The sequence below is a fragment of the Cyrtonyx montezumae genome, unplaced genomic scaffold (genome assembly GCF_038088225.1).
Source record: "Cyrtonyx montezumae isolate F1298 unplaced genomic scaffold, pur_monq_1.0 scaffold_20, whole genome shotgun sequence".
Taxonomy (NCBI): domain Eukaryota; kingdom Metazoa; phylum Chordata; class Aves; order Galliformes; family Odontophoridae; genus Cyrtonyx; species Cyrtonyx montezumae.
Genome location: NW_027071937.1, coordinates 5380536 through 5395960, shown reverse-complemented (window position 1 = coordinate 5395960; position 15425 = coordinate 5380536). Strand labels below are relative to the sequence as shown.

The 15425-nt window shown below is 52.9% G+C and overlaps 3 protein-coding genes across 3 annotated transcripts in view; all 3 read left to right on the top strand.

Annotated features, from left to right (window-relative positions):
• Nucleotides 1–7821, top strand: part of COL27A1 (collagen type XXVII alpha 1 chain) — a 123700-nt gene extending 115879 nt beyond the window's left edge. Inside the window, exons 50-62 of the mRNA XM_065737606.1 lie at nucleotides 1518–1571; nucleotides 2181–2243; nucleotides 2664–2717; nucleotides 3335–3370; nucleotides 3535–3552; nucleotides 3907–3942; nucleotides 4278–4304; nucleotides 4535–4600; nucleotides 4880–5048; nucleotides 5215–5324; nucleotides 5991–6209; nucleotides 6753–6875; nucleotides 6963–7821. Of these exons, the coding sequence (XP_065593678.1) occupies nucleotides 1518–1571; nucleotides 2181–2243; nucleotides 2664–2717; nucleotides 3335–3370; nucleotides 3535–3552; nucleotides 3907–3942; nucleotides 4278–4304; nucleotides 4535–4600; nucleotides 4880–5048; nucleotides 5215–5324; nucleotides 5991–6209; nucleotides 6753–6875; nucleotides 6963–7073 (1086 nt within the window). The 3' untranslated portion in view covers nucleotides 7074–7821. The remainder of the gene's footprint in view (nucleotides 1–1517; nucleotides 1572–2180; nucleotides 2244–2663; nucleotides 2718–3334; nucleotides 3371–3534; nucleotides 3553–3906; nucleotides 3943–4277; nucleotides 4305–4534; nucleotides 4601–4879; nucleotides 5049–5214; nucleotides 5325–5990; nucleotides 6210–6752; nucleotides 6876–6962) is intronic.
• A 1965-nt stretch (nucleotides 7822–9786) lies between these two features.
• LOC136049118 (alpha-1-acid glycoprotein 2-like) lies at nucleotides 9787–11206 on the top strand. The gene is made up of 6 exons (XM_065737161.1): nucleotides 9787–9955; nucleotides 10053–10195; nucleotides 10472–10542; nucleotides 10625–10726; nucleotides 10824–10924; nucleotides 11001–11206. The coding sequence occupies exons 1-6, from the start codon at nucleotides 9833–9835 to the stop codon at nucleotides 11070–11072; spliced, it is 612 nt and encodes a 203-aa protein (XP_065593233.1). The 5' UTR covers nucleotides 9787–9832; the 3' UTR covers nucleotides 11073–11206.
• A 717-nt stretch (nucleotides 11207–11923) lies between these two features.
• On the top strand, nucleotides 11924–13956 carry LOC136049117 (alpha-1-acid glycoprotein 1-like). The gene is made up of 6 exons (XM_065737160.1): nucleotides 11924–12116; nucleotides 12184–12323; nucleotides 12407–12480; nucleotides 12680–12790; nucleotides 13251–13354; nucleotides 13839–13956. The coding sequence occupies exons 1-6, from the start codon at nucleotides 12003–12005 to the stop codon at nucleotides 13953–13955; spliced, it is 660 nt and encodes a 219-aa protein (XP_065593232.1). The 5' UTR covers nucleotides 11924–12002; the 3' UTR covers nucleotide 13956.
• The last annotated feature ends 1469 nt before the right edge of the window (nucleotides 13957–15425 follow it).

Here is a 15425-nt window from a genome sequence, read left to right as displayed (position 1 = left end):
CCCAAAACTCAGTGACTGCTCCCAGCACCCTCACCTGTTGTTATGATATGGCCACCACGTGTGCATGGTCCCTGCCATGAGAAGCGACCCATCCATGGCAAACCCATTGCACTCTGCGGGAGAAGCATACCTGTTTCCTGGGCTGGCTCCAAACTCTTCGTGCTTTTGCCTTGTGCTGGTGGGATTGCCCAGCATTTGGCAGCAGTCTTTCAGCTGAAGAGAGGTGACCATGAACAATGTTCTTTTGCTTCTTGGCACCTGCTTCTTTGACCCTGTGGCATTTAGATTGTCCTAAAACCCGTCTGACTTCCCACGTATTTTTGCACTGAATTCTTCTGGAAAGAGGGCCTGGTTGGTTCTCGTAACACAGGAAAGATCTTAGTCCTCCTCTTAGTAGCATGTTTCCTTTTCAGGATCCGTGAATGGGCAGTTAAATCACTTTGTGTGCCTGGAAAGTTTCTAACACTCCACCAGGGCCAACCAAGCCCTTTCTTGCCAAGCAGCTTCTCATTGTCATGGCAAGAAAAAGCTTGCTAACAGTAAGGGCTCTAGACTGACTCTGGAATAGCCCTGTAATAGAGGCGGTGGAAACCCCATCACTTGAGTCATTTACAGCTGGGCTGAACAAGACATTGTAAAACATCCCATAAAGTACAATCCAGCGTGGGTCACAAAGTCCAGCTGAGAGGCCAAAGAAGCCTTTTCCATCTCTTGTGTTCCTGTGACTGAAAATGAATCATCTGGCGTATGTTTCTGTCCCATTTTTTTAACATTGAATCACTTTGCATTTTGATATCTGAGAAACCCAGAAATATCACAGGACGGGCATCTTAAACATGGTAAAATGAGGGTGTTTATGCAAGGACATGCTACCCTGTGTTTTTTCTTTGTTCTCAGAGTGCAGGAGATATGCTAATCCAAGCTTGATAGCCTTGCAAATATTTTTTTTCCTTAAGAAACTGAAAAAGTATATATATCCTGCAGTGCTGTGTAGGAAAAGAGTTGGGATTTGTATGGTTTTCGTGGCTGTGAATGGGAGGTGATGTAGGAACACACTTTGGACACAGCCAATAAGCATTGCTTGAAATCATACTTCACTGGGCAGTCCAATTAGAATTAGAAGTAAAAGAAGTGCTTATTTTAATGGGATGGAGCATGGACATCCAGGATCAATCTCAGAGCAGAGGCTCTTCATCCTGCCTCTGCTGTCTGTGCTCCAAGCCCTCCAAGCATGCCAAGCATCTGCTAGAAGTATTGCAGGCATGCCTCACATCGTGGGGGCAAGAAGGTTTATCCTGTGAGATGCTCTGGAGCTGCTTCCACCCCGATGTCTGTGTAATGCCTTCTGCAGAGTTCTCTCATACTTCTTTCTCATCAGTCCTGCTTAGACTGAAGAATGCTAATGGATTTCTCATTCTCTGAAGCTGCTGAAATCTTGGCACGTCTTCGAGTGACCGATCCAGTGTGAACTTACTGCTGTTCTTTGTTCTTGTGTTTGTCTTGGCTGTTATCTCCAGGGAGACTTTGGGGAGGCAGGATTCCCAGGGATCGCGGGCATCTTTGGGCCAAAGGTAAGAGGTACTTGGTGACCAGTTGGCTTCCCAGTCTCTCTTTGCTGGGGACAGACAATGCAATACCTGTTGAAAGTCATTTGGTAGGAGCTCTGCAGAAACTTCTGCAATCAAATTGCGATTCCAACTTTCTTAAGTTTATGTATCTTCAAATAATCCTCAAGCATATAAAGTGTGCACATTGTCGATGGAAAAGGGCTGTTGTGTAGATCCCCCCACCTGAACATCTTTCCGTCATAGAATCATTGCATCAATAAATTGGAAGAGACCACTAAGGTGACCAAGTCCAACCGTCGTCACATCACCACCATGCCCACTGAGCCACATCACAAGTTCATGTGGCACAAGTTCATTTCTCCAACATTAATCATCAGTTGAGAGATTTGACTGGAAATATGGACTCATTTTACCAAAATATAATTGTGATGGGGAAAGGGAACCAGTCTGTTTTCTGTAGAAAGTAAAGAGGTTGGAGAACAGGATTGGGAAATGAATGTTTCTAATCAGACCTTCCAATTCCCATATACCAGAGGCAGCAGAGCTGTAAGCCAGAGCATCAACGTGGGGGACATTTACTAATGGGCTCTGACATCTCACTTTTACATGCAGGGACCCCCAGGAGACCCTGGTTTCAAAGGCATTCAGGGCCCACGTGGGCCACCTGGCCTCATGGTGAGTGGTTTTTCTGTGTGTTTGGTTTGGGAAGGTATTCTCTCTTCCTCCATCCTCGGTTTCTGTGAGGCTGCCGACTCCTGTAACGAGCAGGATACGCTGCTTCGACAAGTGCCTTGAAATTAATCTGTGACCATAGTGCCACCAGAGCACATCTGCACCCACCACATATCCATGGGCCTCTTCTGCCTCTATACCAACCACTGCAGACCGCTCCAGCTGCACCAAAATCCCTCTGATTCTGGAATTTCTGAGGTCTCACATGGGCTGTGACAACCACACTGTGTGGGCTTGTGTCTAGGGACCTGCATTTTATTTCTGCTACAGCAAACTCTGTGATCATGCTGCTGAAAAGCAGCAAAGAGATGCAGTGTCCATCCATCCCCAAGTGGTGTTTGATGCATGGCTTCTCTTTTCTAGGGAAAAGAAGGAATTATTGGTCCTCTTGGCATTCAGGGTCCCACAGGAAGCCCGGTGAGTGTCTGTCTTTTCTTCTGCCTGTAGATTTCAGAAGATCATAGTGTTTGAGATCCAGCATGCTTGAGGCCAGCCTAAGTCCTTTTGTAATGACAGGAATAAAATAATTTTTAGGACAAGCAACTTAAGCTCAAGGTTATTCTCTAGCTGCATATGTAGTTGGGATTATTAGCTTAAAAGTGAGGAACAACTCTATAAGTACAAGTTTTGGGATGGATAGATGGGATCAGACTAGAAGATGAGAATGTGGTTTCAGCTTTTCAAAACAAGTTGCTGGATTTTCCAAAGCACTCAGCATTGGAGCCCCCAGGGGAAGAATAATAAAAAGAATAATAATCTGATGAATGTGTTATACTGGGCACAGTTGGTATTTGGGAAGTGCTGAAAATCTCTGGCTGCCTCCAAATGCCACAGACTACAGTTCACATCAGTGCTTCATGAGAACATGAGCATGAAGTCATGTAGAGCTCAGCACAAAGAGGCTGCTGTTGGCAGAGAGGAAACCTGGGGGGGTGGGCCCAGCCCCAGCAGGTCCTTGCAAGGTGCTTCTGGGCAGCACTGCATCCAAAAGCACAGCTTGCAGCCACTGACAGCCATCTCATGTGCTTTAACAGGGGCCGAAGGGGGACAAAGGCAGTCGTGGGGACATGGTAAGTGAGCTCCTTGCCTGGGAGGGACCTCTCTTCCTGGGTGTTGGGTTCCTACGTGGGCGAGGTGCACACATCTACCCTGGATACATATTGCTCATCCTCCTTGGGTATTGAGCATCTTCTGACAGCTTCTTCTTCCCTTGTTCGTTTGTTTTTCCCTACAGGGGCTTCGGGGCCCAAGGGTGAGTCTTGAAATCACTATTTCTGATTAATATCTCTTATTTAAATAAGTTGCTTCTAGCAAATATAAAGCTGGAGGGGAGGTGACTGATCATACAATCATGTTATGATGATCCAAGAACCAAGGGCTGGGAACATGGGTTACAGCAGGACCGAACCAGGTGCAGAGCGATGCACCCAGAGGTGGGAAGTGGAGGAAACGGGGCAGTGATCTGAAGTGTTTGGGGAGAGGACGTTGTAAGATGCCAAAAGTGGGGAGGATTTTGTCAGGGAACAGACTCAGTTCTGGTGGCAGCCACAAGAAGTGGAAATACAAATGGAAAGCATTTCACTGACTGATGCCACTCTGTCCTTAGGGTCCTCCAGGCCCACGAGGACACCCTGGCCCTCCGGTACGTACACATGGAAAGAGTTCAAAGACGTTATTGAAACAAGCTAAAATTACTGCAGTGATACCCTCTGGAGGGACTGCTCACTTACTGAAAATTACAGCTTAGCCCCGTTCCTCATATGCAAAAATGCATGTGTGTGAATGAACCAGTGTTTCTTGTGCTTTGGTCCAAACCATCTCCAAATATCTTATAGAGACAGCATTGTTGCCTGTCTCGCTCTTCTGCATCGAGGGACCCCAGGGGAAAGAGGGTTTCAGAAGGGCATGAATGAATATCTTTGCAGCAGTGGCTGCCCATGATTCCAGCTGATGCCACTTTTTTGCTTTGATTTCTAGGGACCGCCAGGAATTCCAGCTTCATTTGTAAGTTGCTTTTCTCTGCTCATTTGTTAAAGATGATAATAAGTCGTGCAGAGCTAGGCACTGAGGGGACAACAAGACAGTCCTACTGGGACCCTGAAAACACACATTCAGGTCCAGAAAGAGATGTGTTAGCAGAGCAAGGCTTGAATCACAGCCCTAGGCTCAAGAACATTTGCTTGCACCTCGGCATGCTCTGCTTCTCACAGCCTGTGTGTTTCACCCCACACTAGCAACAGGACGGCTTCGGGGCCGCGTTCCGGACACTGATTGACTCCAACACGGCTCTCAAGACAGAGGTACGAGGGTTCAGCCGACCTGCCTGCTCTCCGCATGCTGGGGATGGTCGTGGCCATGCTTGTTCCTTCTGTCTGCTTGAAGTTTCTGTATGCAAAGCTTCAATTTGCCTGCTGTTCTTGTGGAGTACCAGGGCTCGTGCACGCCGTGAGCTGGTCCTTTAGATGCAGTTCTGCTGCTTGTTTCTGAAGCTCCAAACCTCATGACTTCGTCAGCATTTCAGCAATTCCCCATGCAAACCCCCAGTGGTTACAGTACCGGGTGCTTTCTTTTCTCTCCAGGGTTACCAACATCCAGACCTTCTCATGCTGGACCATGGAGGGGAGATCTTTAAGACTCTACACTACCTCAGCAACCTCATTCAGAGCATCAAGAGACCCCTGGGCACCAAGGAAAACCCCGCACGCATCTGCCGAGACCTCATGAACTGTGAACAGAAGATGAATGATGGTAGGAAGCCTTGAGTACACGAAGGCTGTATCCCTCCCTAGGACCATTTTACATGGCCCAGAATGGACCACTGAGGCCAGCCATGCAGAAATCAAAGGTTGTCATTGCTTATGCACAGAAAATATTGAGTGTTCTTGTTAACCCTCACATCCTCCCATTTCTTCAGGTACCTACTGGATTGACCCAAACCTTGGCTGTTCCTCAGACACCATACAAGTCATCTGCAACTTCACCAACGGTGGGCAGACGTGTCTCAGCCCCATCACTGTCTCCAAGGTATACACGCCTTGACCTGCCACAGCATTTCCCATACACCCGATATGAAATGTTTACCCATGGCTGTGTTCTCCCAGTGCACAGGACAGTGACCACTGCAACAGCGCTTGGCTTATCCCAGTGGCAGAGTGAGAGCAGCTCTGCTGTAGCATTCAGCACTGCTCTCATGAGGTTAAAAAATGCACCTAGAATGGTGTTGTTGACTCTTTTCAAGATAGAGCAGTACGTTTCCAGTAGTGTTTAATTAACCCACAACCTTAATAGAGTCCAGTAATTTAGCAAACATGCTGCTCCCAAGTGCTTTGTTGGGTTAATTTATGTTCAGGTCACTCTTGCCGTTTGTTTTCTGCCACCTGAAAAATTGAGGTCAGCTTAAATTCACAAGTTTCCACTGAAGTGAATGCCATGGGATTTTTTTCGGGGAAGTACCGGTACCAAAAAATACCAACAGCAATGCCCGGGTCCATCTGCAGTGCCCACAGCACAGTCAGAACACTCATCATCTTCCCTCCTGCCCACACAGACACCAGAACCAGTTCTGGGCTTGGACAGCCAGCTCCAGGCTTGCACAGAGCACAGGGCACACCTCTGTCCTTGCACTGAAGGGCCATTCTCCCTCCCAGCCACTTTGGGGGGTACACGTTAACACCTCTGTCACCTTCACAGCTGGATTTTGACATCGGCAGAGTCCAGATGAACTTCCTGCGCCTGCTGAGCTCCGAGGTGGTGCAGCACATCACCATCCACTGCCTGAACACCTCCGTGTGGAGGGAAGGCTCTGCTGAGAAACCTTCAGAGAAAGCCGTGCGCTTCAAGGCGTGGAACGGGCAAATGTTTGAGGCAGAGGGGCAGCTAAAGCCAGAGGTGGCAGCGGATGATTGCAAGGTACGTTGTGCTGAAAGAGAGGAGAGAAACACCAGGCTGAACCCACCCAAAACACAGCAAGACTCAGATGGTGCCATGCTTCTTATGCCGTGACCACCCCCAAAATGAGGGAGAAGGGCCCAGGTTTCCTATTCTGTGGTGCTATTTCGAGAAGTTACCTTCCACTCAGCGTGGATAAAGTGTTCTTCAGAATGCTTTTCTGAACTCAGCCTCAGGGCTTTTTGATCATATACCACAGGGAAACTCATCACTCTCCAGGTTAATGGCCCTAAGATGTGCCAGGGGAGGTTCACATCCGATATTAGGAAAAATTTCTTCTCAGAAAGAGCACTGGCACAGCTGCCCAGGGAGGGGTGGGGTCACCATCCCCTGGCGGTGTTCAGGAGCGGTGTAGACGTGGCCGTGTGTCAGCAGGCATGGCAGGTGGGCATGGGTTGGCAGATGGACATCTCGGAGGTCTTCTCTAAGCTCAGTGATGGTATGATTCTAAGATCTGTCCCACAGCTGAGCAGCTTTGTCTGTCTTTCCCTCCCCACTGCGCAGATTAAGGACGGACGCTGGCATCGGACTCTCTTTTCCTTTCGGACGCAGGACACCCAGCAGCTGCCAATTGTCAACATCTACAACCTTCCCCCATCCGAGCCAGGAAAGCAATATCACCTCGAGGTCGGCCCCGTGTGCTTCCTTTGAACAAAGCCATCAAACCCGGGCTCCAAGGCTTTGACCCCACTTCTGGCCTATGTCTTTACACAGGGTCTCTACAGCAAGGACAGCTGGGCTGTGTCTTTTGGGTCAACCCTTGCTCTAGCCTTTGGCTCAAGGTCTCAAAGAACCCGTGATCTACTGAACTCAGCAGCTTGTTGAAAGGAGGAATGCGAAGGACGGAGGGGAAGCGGGTATGGGCTGGGACGCGGTCAGTGAAAAGGGATCAGGGGAATAGGTGTTGCAAGCAGTTCCACACACAAAGCTTTTCCCACGACCAAAGAAGAAAACGTTGAGAGAAACCTCAAGCAACTTGCAGCATGTGGTTTCCCCACCCTCACCCCCCCGCCCACCCCCCCGAGTTTTGCCTTACCTGGTTCCCGAGTTACCAAATGTTCTTTCCATTGAGAATAATTAAAAGATGATAGGGCTTTCCTCGCAGAGCTCAGCACCTCCAGGACGGCACCGGGCTCTCCCAGGAGGAGCTGCCAGTTGACGTTGGCTGCTCTGCACACCGGAAGCATTTTGATGTGCAATATTAGAAGAAAAAAATATTAAAAGTAATATTATTTAAAGCAAAAAAAAAAAAAAAGGAAGAAAAGAAAAAGAAAAAAAAAAGGAAAAAAACTTAAAGTTGCTCCTTCCATGGGTGAGTCGGACCAACGTCCCTTCTCATGTGTGCGGTGTTGGGGTGGGGAGAGTCCCAAAGCTGAAAGGGGGGAATGGAAGGAGGAGAGGGGAAGAGATTGGTGCTACAATAGAGAGAGAGGATGGGCTTGTCTGATTTGTTTCTACCTCTCACTGTGAAATCTCTGGTGCTCTTAAAAAAAGTGTGTTATTTTATATGTATGATTTTATTTAAGGTTGTGAAGGTGCTACAGTGGCTTGCCACAGACCCAAAAAAAAGAAAGCCCATAGGACCACCTCTGTAGGACGAGAGGAGGTCACGATCTAAATCAGAGGAACAGCTCAGAGGGGTCTTTCCATTGCTGCGGGCGTCGGTCCCGCGCACCGACTCAAAGCGCGTCCCACGCGCACCTCCCAGGCTGGGGTTCTGGAAGCAAATCTGGTTTTGTTGTTGGTTGGTTTGTTTTTTTTCCTTTTTAACTCAGCACTTCACACCGCTCTGGGAGGGGAGTGGGGCTGCGGCCCACCCCGCAGTGCTGCCAGGATGAAGCCGCAGAGCTCGTTTGCCGTGCCGGCACCGACCACGGCCACGCGTGCAGTGATCTGTGAGCTCGTAGGCAAAACCCAGCCCTGCTCCCCTCCACTCTGAGCCCCTCTGCCAGGTCTGAAAGCACAGTGCCTGCTTCCAGAACGCAGCCGGGCTTGGAGGGGCCGCGTTTTGTTGCGTTCTGTAGAAATCTAGTCTCTGTATGTAAATTTGGAGGAATTTTTTGGTTTTTTTTTTTTATTATTATTATTATTTTTTTTAAAAAAAGAGGATAATTATGGTAATCTTTAATTCTATATAAGGAATAATATTGATGTAATCGGAGCTGTACTGTATCGGAAACGCTTCAGTGCCCCTTTGGGGTTTTCACATCTCTTAAGGACTACGGATTTTATTTTTTTGATGAAAAAAAAGAAGAAGAAAAAAAAAAAAAAGAAAAAAAGAAAATGGATGTGCGCCTCTCTTTGTGCATTCTCTCCACTGCTGCCCGTGGGTGGCCGCCAACAACCACCCACCAGGGCCAGCAGGGTCCGTCTCAGATACCTCACCCCCCGCGCTGCCCCGCTCTCGGATACCTCAGCCCCACAGCCCCCACCGATGGTTTTGTGTTCGCCCGACACCGCCGCGGCCGTTCCTTCTCATCAGTGCTTTTTTCCTTTTCTTCTCCTCCTCCTTTTTTTTTTTTTTTTTTAATTTGGACTTTAAATAAATATTTAAAACTGAGGCAACAACATGGGACTTTTTTGTTTGTTTGTTTGTTGGGTTTGGGGTTTTTTTTCTGCTTTTTCTTGGGTGTGAGGAGCAGTGGCTGAGGGTGTGGGTGCTGGTGAAGGAGCCCAGAATCCTCCACTCCACCACTGATCAACTGGTGGTGAACCCCTACCATGGTCACCACTGCGTCCCTTTACCTCATCCTGACGTGGTGTGGAGGGAAGGGAAGGGAGAAGGGAGAAGAGAACAGAGGAGAAGGGAGAAGGGAAAGTGAGGAGAAATAAAGGCAAGGAGAAAGGGAGAGATGAAGCTTTTCAGTGCTGAACCACAAATCACACCTCAGTGCCTCCAAGCTGACTTTAAAACCCGAATTCTCTCTCGGGAGGATTCATAGGATAGCATCACGGCGCATCACAAGTTGAACGACAACCCCAGGGACCACCAAGTCCAACCCATAGTAGCACCCAACTTTATGGCTGAGAGGGGGATCCCAACCCTCCCTGAGCTCCATCATCGGGGCCCACCGCCCTCAGGGGCACAGCCCCTACCTGACCCTCCCCTGACAGCTCCATGCCATCCCCTCGAGCCCTATCACTGTCGGGAGCTGTGTGCCACCGTGAGGACTCATCCTCCTCTTCTCTGGGCAGAACAAACCGCAGCCTCCAGCACTGCCAGGGCGGGTGTTTGCCCCAGGCAGGGCAGGACACGCACCGATGCCTCCGGTGGCACTCGCTGCCCCGCAGCACCTCGAGCAAACAAACCCACAGCACTCAGCCCGACACCCACCCCATGAGTTATGCTTTCCGAGAACAAAAGCCCACGGTGGTGAAATATGGCTTTTTTTTTCACCCTTTCTACTGGAAGCACGCAGTCCTTCACCAGTTTAATTCCCATCACCTGCTATTGCTTCATGCCTGAGCAAACAGGCCCGCGGTTAAATAAGCACACGGGGCTGCAGCAGGGCCACATATATAAGTGCCAGCGCACGGCCACGTCCCACCCACACTGCAGCCTCACCACAGCCCCCCAGTGAGCAATGCTGGCCTTCCTCATCCCCGTCCTCATCCTCGCCATGGGGCTGCTGCATGCCCATGCCATCGAGTCCCCCACCTGCACTCCACTTGTCCCCGCCGTCATGGACAACGCGACGGTGGACAGGGTAAGCTGTGCTGCTTTTCATCCCCAGAATCCCTCATGTCCACCGGGGTCTGCCATGCATCTGCAAGCCCTGACTCCCTGCTCTGCTCTGCTGGCAGCTGCTGGGGCACTGGGTGTACATCATGGGGGCCTCCCAGTACCCCCCACACATGGCTGAGATGAAGGAGCTGAAGTACGCGACCTTCACCCTGTACCCCGGCAGACACGAGGATGAGTTCAACGTGACGGAAATCATGAGGCTGTAAGGATGGGCTGGGATGCTCCAGGGCGGTGGGTCGGTGCCAGCCCTGGGCTGTGGGCAGGGGACAAAAAGGTGGCAGTGGTCATCCAATGTCTTTCCTGCTCCCTCTCCTCTAATGTCAGCAGCTGGAGAGCTGTTACCCACATTTATCCAAGCTCTGCAGCCTGTTGCAGGCTGTCCTGCCTCAAGCTCTGGCCAGCAAAGGAATGCCCCCTTAAGGTGTATTTGGGACAATTCGGGGTGGTTTGGGCCCTGTTTCACCTCTCTGCCCCCCAGGAATGAGACATGCGTGGTGAGGAACACCAGCAAGATCCACGTCTTCCGGCACAACTCCACGCTGGTGCATGGTAAAACTGCAGCCCCTCCGAGCACCCATCCCCCACCCACCACCCCACTGCCTTACGGGAACACAGCCCCCATGTCTTCCAGAGGAGGGGCAGGAGGCGTCCATGGCCGAGCTGATCCAGAGCGACAAGGACCTGTTCATCCTGAAGCACTTCAAGGATAACCACGTGGGCCTGAGCCTCTCGGGTGAGCACGCAGCCCTTGCTGCCCTGGGGAGCACCCCAGGCACACGCAGACCCTTTTCTTTTCCCCTTTTCCTGCTTTCACACGACCCTTCCTACAGCGCGGACGCCCGACTTGACCAAGGAGCAGCTAGAGGAATTCAAAGCCCAGCTGCGCTGCCACGGCTTCAAGCTGGAGGAGGCATTCATCACCTCCCAAAAGGTACGGCCCCACAGGCAACCCAGGGCACCCCGTGGGGGTCACCTGGGCAGGAATGAGCCCTGTGCCCCCTCCCCAGGATGCCTGCCCTGAGGCCAGCGAGGAGATGGCAGAAGGGGGCACAGCCACCGCAGAGCCGCAGCTGGGCTGAGCCCATGCCCACCCGGGGACGCCTCGATGAGGATTTACATCTTCCAACCAGGCCTTGCACCATGCCCTTCCCAGAAGGAATTGCTGCTTGTGTGTTCTCATGCCGACCTGGAATAAAGCTGTGTGTGACACACACCTGCTGCATGCTCACCCTCACTGTGCCCACACATGGGATGGGGAGGGGGGTGGGTGGGTGGGCACCACGGCCGTTGGCTTCGGGCTGTGTCTCCTGCCCAGAATCAGACAAAATCCTGAGGATGTAAAGCTCACGCTCACCAAAATGAGCCACGGCTGAGGGAGGTGGTGATCCAACCCCCAGCTCACTTCCATGAGCGGCCCCAAAGCACGAATGCATTCAAGCTGGTGGGTGTGTAGGGTGATGTGGGGCACAATGGGGGGACATGAGCAGGACAGGAGCTATTGAGCCCCATGGCCACGACTGAGAGCAGACTAAATAGGGTTACCCTTTGGGTTTAGATGAGATACAAAGGAAAACCTGCGAGGAAAGGCTCAGCTGACAGCTCCAGGACTCGAGGCACAGGGCGAGCCCCCCAGCCCTGCTTGGGGCAGCCCTCACTGCCCTCCCAGCCCCGTTTTGGCTCAGGCCCAGAGCTGGCAGCTCCTTACTCCCCATATCCCAATTAGCAACGCGCTTCCTCATTTGCAGAGTGACAACAGCAGCTGAAACGGGGAAATTTAGGGCGGATTTCAGCTTTCACTGCGGGAAGTGCTTTGCCCTGCTGGAAGGGCTGAGCTGGGGCAGGCAGCTGGATCTCACCACCACCTCTTCCCCGAAAAGTGCCATTGCGTCAGCACAGCCCCGCAGTGCGCAGCCGCCTGCAGCGGGGCTGCAAAAACAAACAGCCAAGGGAGCAGTGTCCATCTATCCATCCACCCCGCAGCTTCGCTCACTCCTCTCCCCCCAGCAGCCATGGCACTGGACGGCATCTCCACCATCCTCCTCCTCACCGCCCTGCTGCCTGCATCGGCCGCTCCGCATCGACCCACACCACCTCCCATCCCGGCCAACGTAACAACACCATGGGTAAGGAGGGTCCGGGCACGGGGAGGGCTGGAATGGAGCCCCCCCCCACCCCACACGTCTCCCACAGCTGCAGGGGCTGTGGCTGTACGTGGCCGGGGCTGCCCAGCTGCCCCAGCACCTCCTGGAGCTGCTGCTCATCGATCACGGCCTCCTGCATGTGGAGCCCGGCAGCGGAGGGGAGCTGCTCGTCACCCAGCACGTGGCCGTGTGAGATGCCCACTCCCCATCCCCGACCCCTCCTTCCCAGCCCGGCCCCTCTGCGGGCGCTCCAGCATCCCCACTCTCTGCAGGGCCGACCGATGCCTCTCCAACAACTCCACCTCCATCCTCTTGGGCGCCAACGGCACGGCGCTGCTCAGGCACGGTGAGCACTGGGGGGTCACGGCCACGTGTATTTGTTGGGAGGACGTGGATGAACGTGTTCCAGCTTTATTCTGGGATGGAAGGGGCTGCCTCGCTTCCCGAATTATTTCACAACCCCTCTGGGAAGGGAAGGAACGCTCGCAATGAATCAGAGCACTAACGCAGCCCTCACTCCCCACCCCGGCTCTGCTCTCTCGAAGCCAAAACACAGCACACCCTGGGGACAGTGACAAACCTCGGCTCTGAGGATGCTCTGCTCATCCAGCACCAAGTTCAGAGGGAGAGGACGTATTCGGCGCTGTATCTCTATGGTATGCAAACCCCATCCCCGAGTGACCTAACACTGTGCACTCAGAGCCCACGTAAACCCACAGCAGCTCCAACAGCAAGCTGTGGTGTCCTGAGACCTCTGCACGAGGACCACGGGAATACACCAACATCCCGTTACAATCTAAATCCCTGAGCAGAGCAGAAAGAGTGAATTAACAACAAAGCCCCGACAGAGGTCTCCAATACAGCTCCCCAGTAGAGACCCCCACTGCCCTTCCGAGCTGCAGAGTCATTGCTTTAGAAAGTTCAAAGCCCCATTTGGGAAACAAACACCTGCCCAGGGCCCACCAGCAGCAGTGAGTACTGTGCAAATGAGTGCTGTAGGCATGGAGAGTTAAAAAAGTAGCGGGCTGCGATGAGCGGCCTGTGCTCAGCACCCGTGGGAGCGAGGGGATGAGGGGCAGGCAGGGAGGATGTGTGAGAAACCCTCTGCCCTCACAGCCCGCAACCGGACGGCGAGCAGCGCGCGGCGGGACGAGCTGGTCCGGCACGCAGAGAGCCTGGGGCTGAGCCAAGGGGACGTGGTGTACGCGCCGTGGAGGAAGGTGCATCAGTGCTTTGGGGTGCTCTGAACCGGGGCTCCTCGCGGCCAGGAGCCCAGCCCTGAGCCAGCACATCAGGAGAAGGCCCCACACGTCGCTCCTGCTGCCCTCCCCTTCCTTTTTCCATCCAATAACCAAACACCGACGTCGGCATTACCCCGTGCACCTTCCTCCTCCCTCACCTTCCCGCAGCACTCCGCTGCCCCAGTTCTCCCAGTAGAAGCCCTGCCAGGAGCTGAGGGCACAGGGGTGCACGCAGACAGATGGACAACGCCAAATGGTGGCAGTGGGACAGCAGGAGGGTGTGTGGGGAGCACGGCTCTCAGCCATCACATGGGATGGGGCACAGGGGGGTCAGCACAGCGCAAGATGGGAAACGCGTGGAGGAGGCTCAGGTGGGGGAATCAGCACAGGCACAGGAATCAGGGCAGAGCAACGCAGAGGGTTGGGTGTTTCATTTATCCCTTCGCCGGTGGTCGTTCTGAAGGAGCTGTGCCAACTGGAAGAAAAGGACAGAGCGGAAGATACGAAGGATGGAGGAGCACAAAGCACGGCCCCACTGAGCACAGCCGTGGGGGGGAGCACGAGCAGCCTGCAGCAATAAACACTTTGCTCAGAACCGTGGCACGGCTCAGTGGGAGAGGCTGCAGAGCTGCACTGGGGATCAGCACTGCCAGCACAGCGTGAGGGTGGGCACTGCTGGGCACAGCGTGAGCTGACCCTGCGCCGGGCAGTGGTGGGGGCTGACCAGGAGAGGGCAATCAGTGCCTGCTCGTGAGGCTGTGCCCACGGGTCTCACCCATCCCGATGGGATTTTGCTTCTCCAGAGAGAAAAGGGCTCCGTGTGTTGTATGGCAGCGCCGGGGTGCAGCCCCCCAGGCAGCATGGTTGCTCTGTGGTTGTGGGAGTAGAAGGTTAAACAAGGCCAGGGCTGAGCTCTGTGGCTGGAAGGTTAATTGAGGCTCAGCTCTCACCCCATAATTAGAGGCTGAAAATATCTCCTTAAAAAGGAAGGAAAGGACGCAGTGCATGGAGCCCTGCCCCCCCCCAGTCATACTGCAGTGTCCCTGCCCTGTAAGGCTGCATGTCTCTACGGAGCCTTCAGCCCCTTTTATTTTAGTGAAACCATTTACAGTGAGATGAGCAGATCCATTCCTGGCCCCAGCGCACTGCCAACGCTGTGCTAACACACCTCCATCAGCTGTGCCCCTCACCCTGCAGGGCAGCACCAAAAGGGCACAGCAGGGCAGGGCAGGGGGTGCTGCCAGCGGCCACAGAACAGCCTATGTGACACCAGTGACACCACAGGACGCACTCCTCGGGTTGCAAGGCCCAGCACTTGATCAGCAGATTCCCAGATGAGCCTTGAATCACAGTCGGAGACATGGGAACCAACAACCCCAGCTGTGTGCTGCTGGCCACACAGCACGCCTGCACTACCTGCTCTCGCCAAAAGAAACAGGCTGAAGGCTCTGCACAGAACAAAACCACCCCCAGCATCAGCATCCTCAGTGATGACCATCCCAGGGAGGAGCAGCCCACCCCCAGGCAGCACTGACACACCAAAACACAGACAAGGGGTCTCTTTGACAGACCTTTATTAGCAGACTGTTCCCTACATGAAGAATCCGAGTTAGATTTGCATTATAACAATCTGTGGTTACAGCTACGAAGACAGTTGTCATTTTGCATTGATTTTTGCGTTCTGATATTCATTTTCTCATTAGGCCACACTGGTAGGAAGAAGCCACTGCAAAATTTACCGTGGATAAGAGAAAAAGAGGGAGGTGGGAAAAAAAAAACTCTTCATCACCAAAGCGGGTCGGTTGGACTCATCAGGGCACAGCCTCAGCTGCAGTGCTCTCTGTGGACCAAACTCAGCTGCTGAGTGCCAGCAAACCCTCTTCCAGCTCCTGGCACGCTCCCCCGAGGCGTCCATCAGGCAGCACCCGAGGAGCAGATGCTCAGCAGCAGGATCTGCTGGTTCAGCCTCAAAACACAACTGCAGCACCTCGTGTCAGAGGGCGATCCCTCCCGGCACTCTTGCAAACTCACCTTGTCTTTAGTCCCTGAG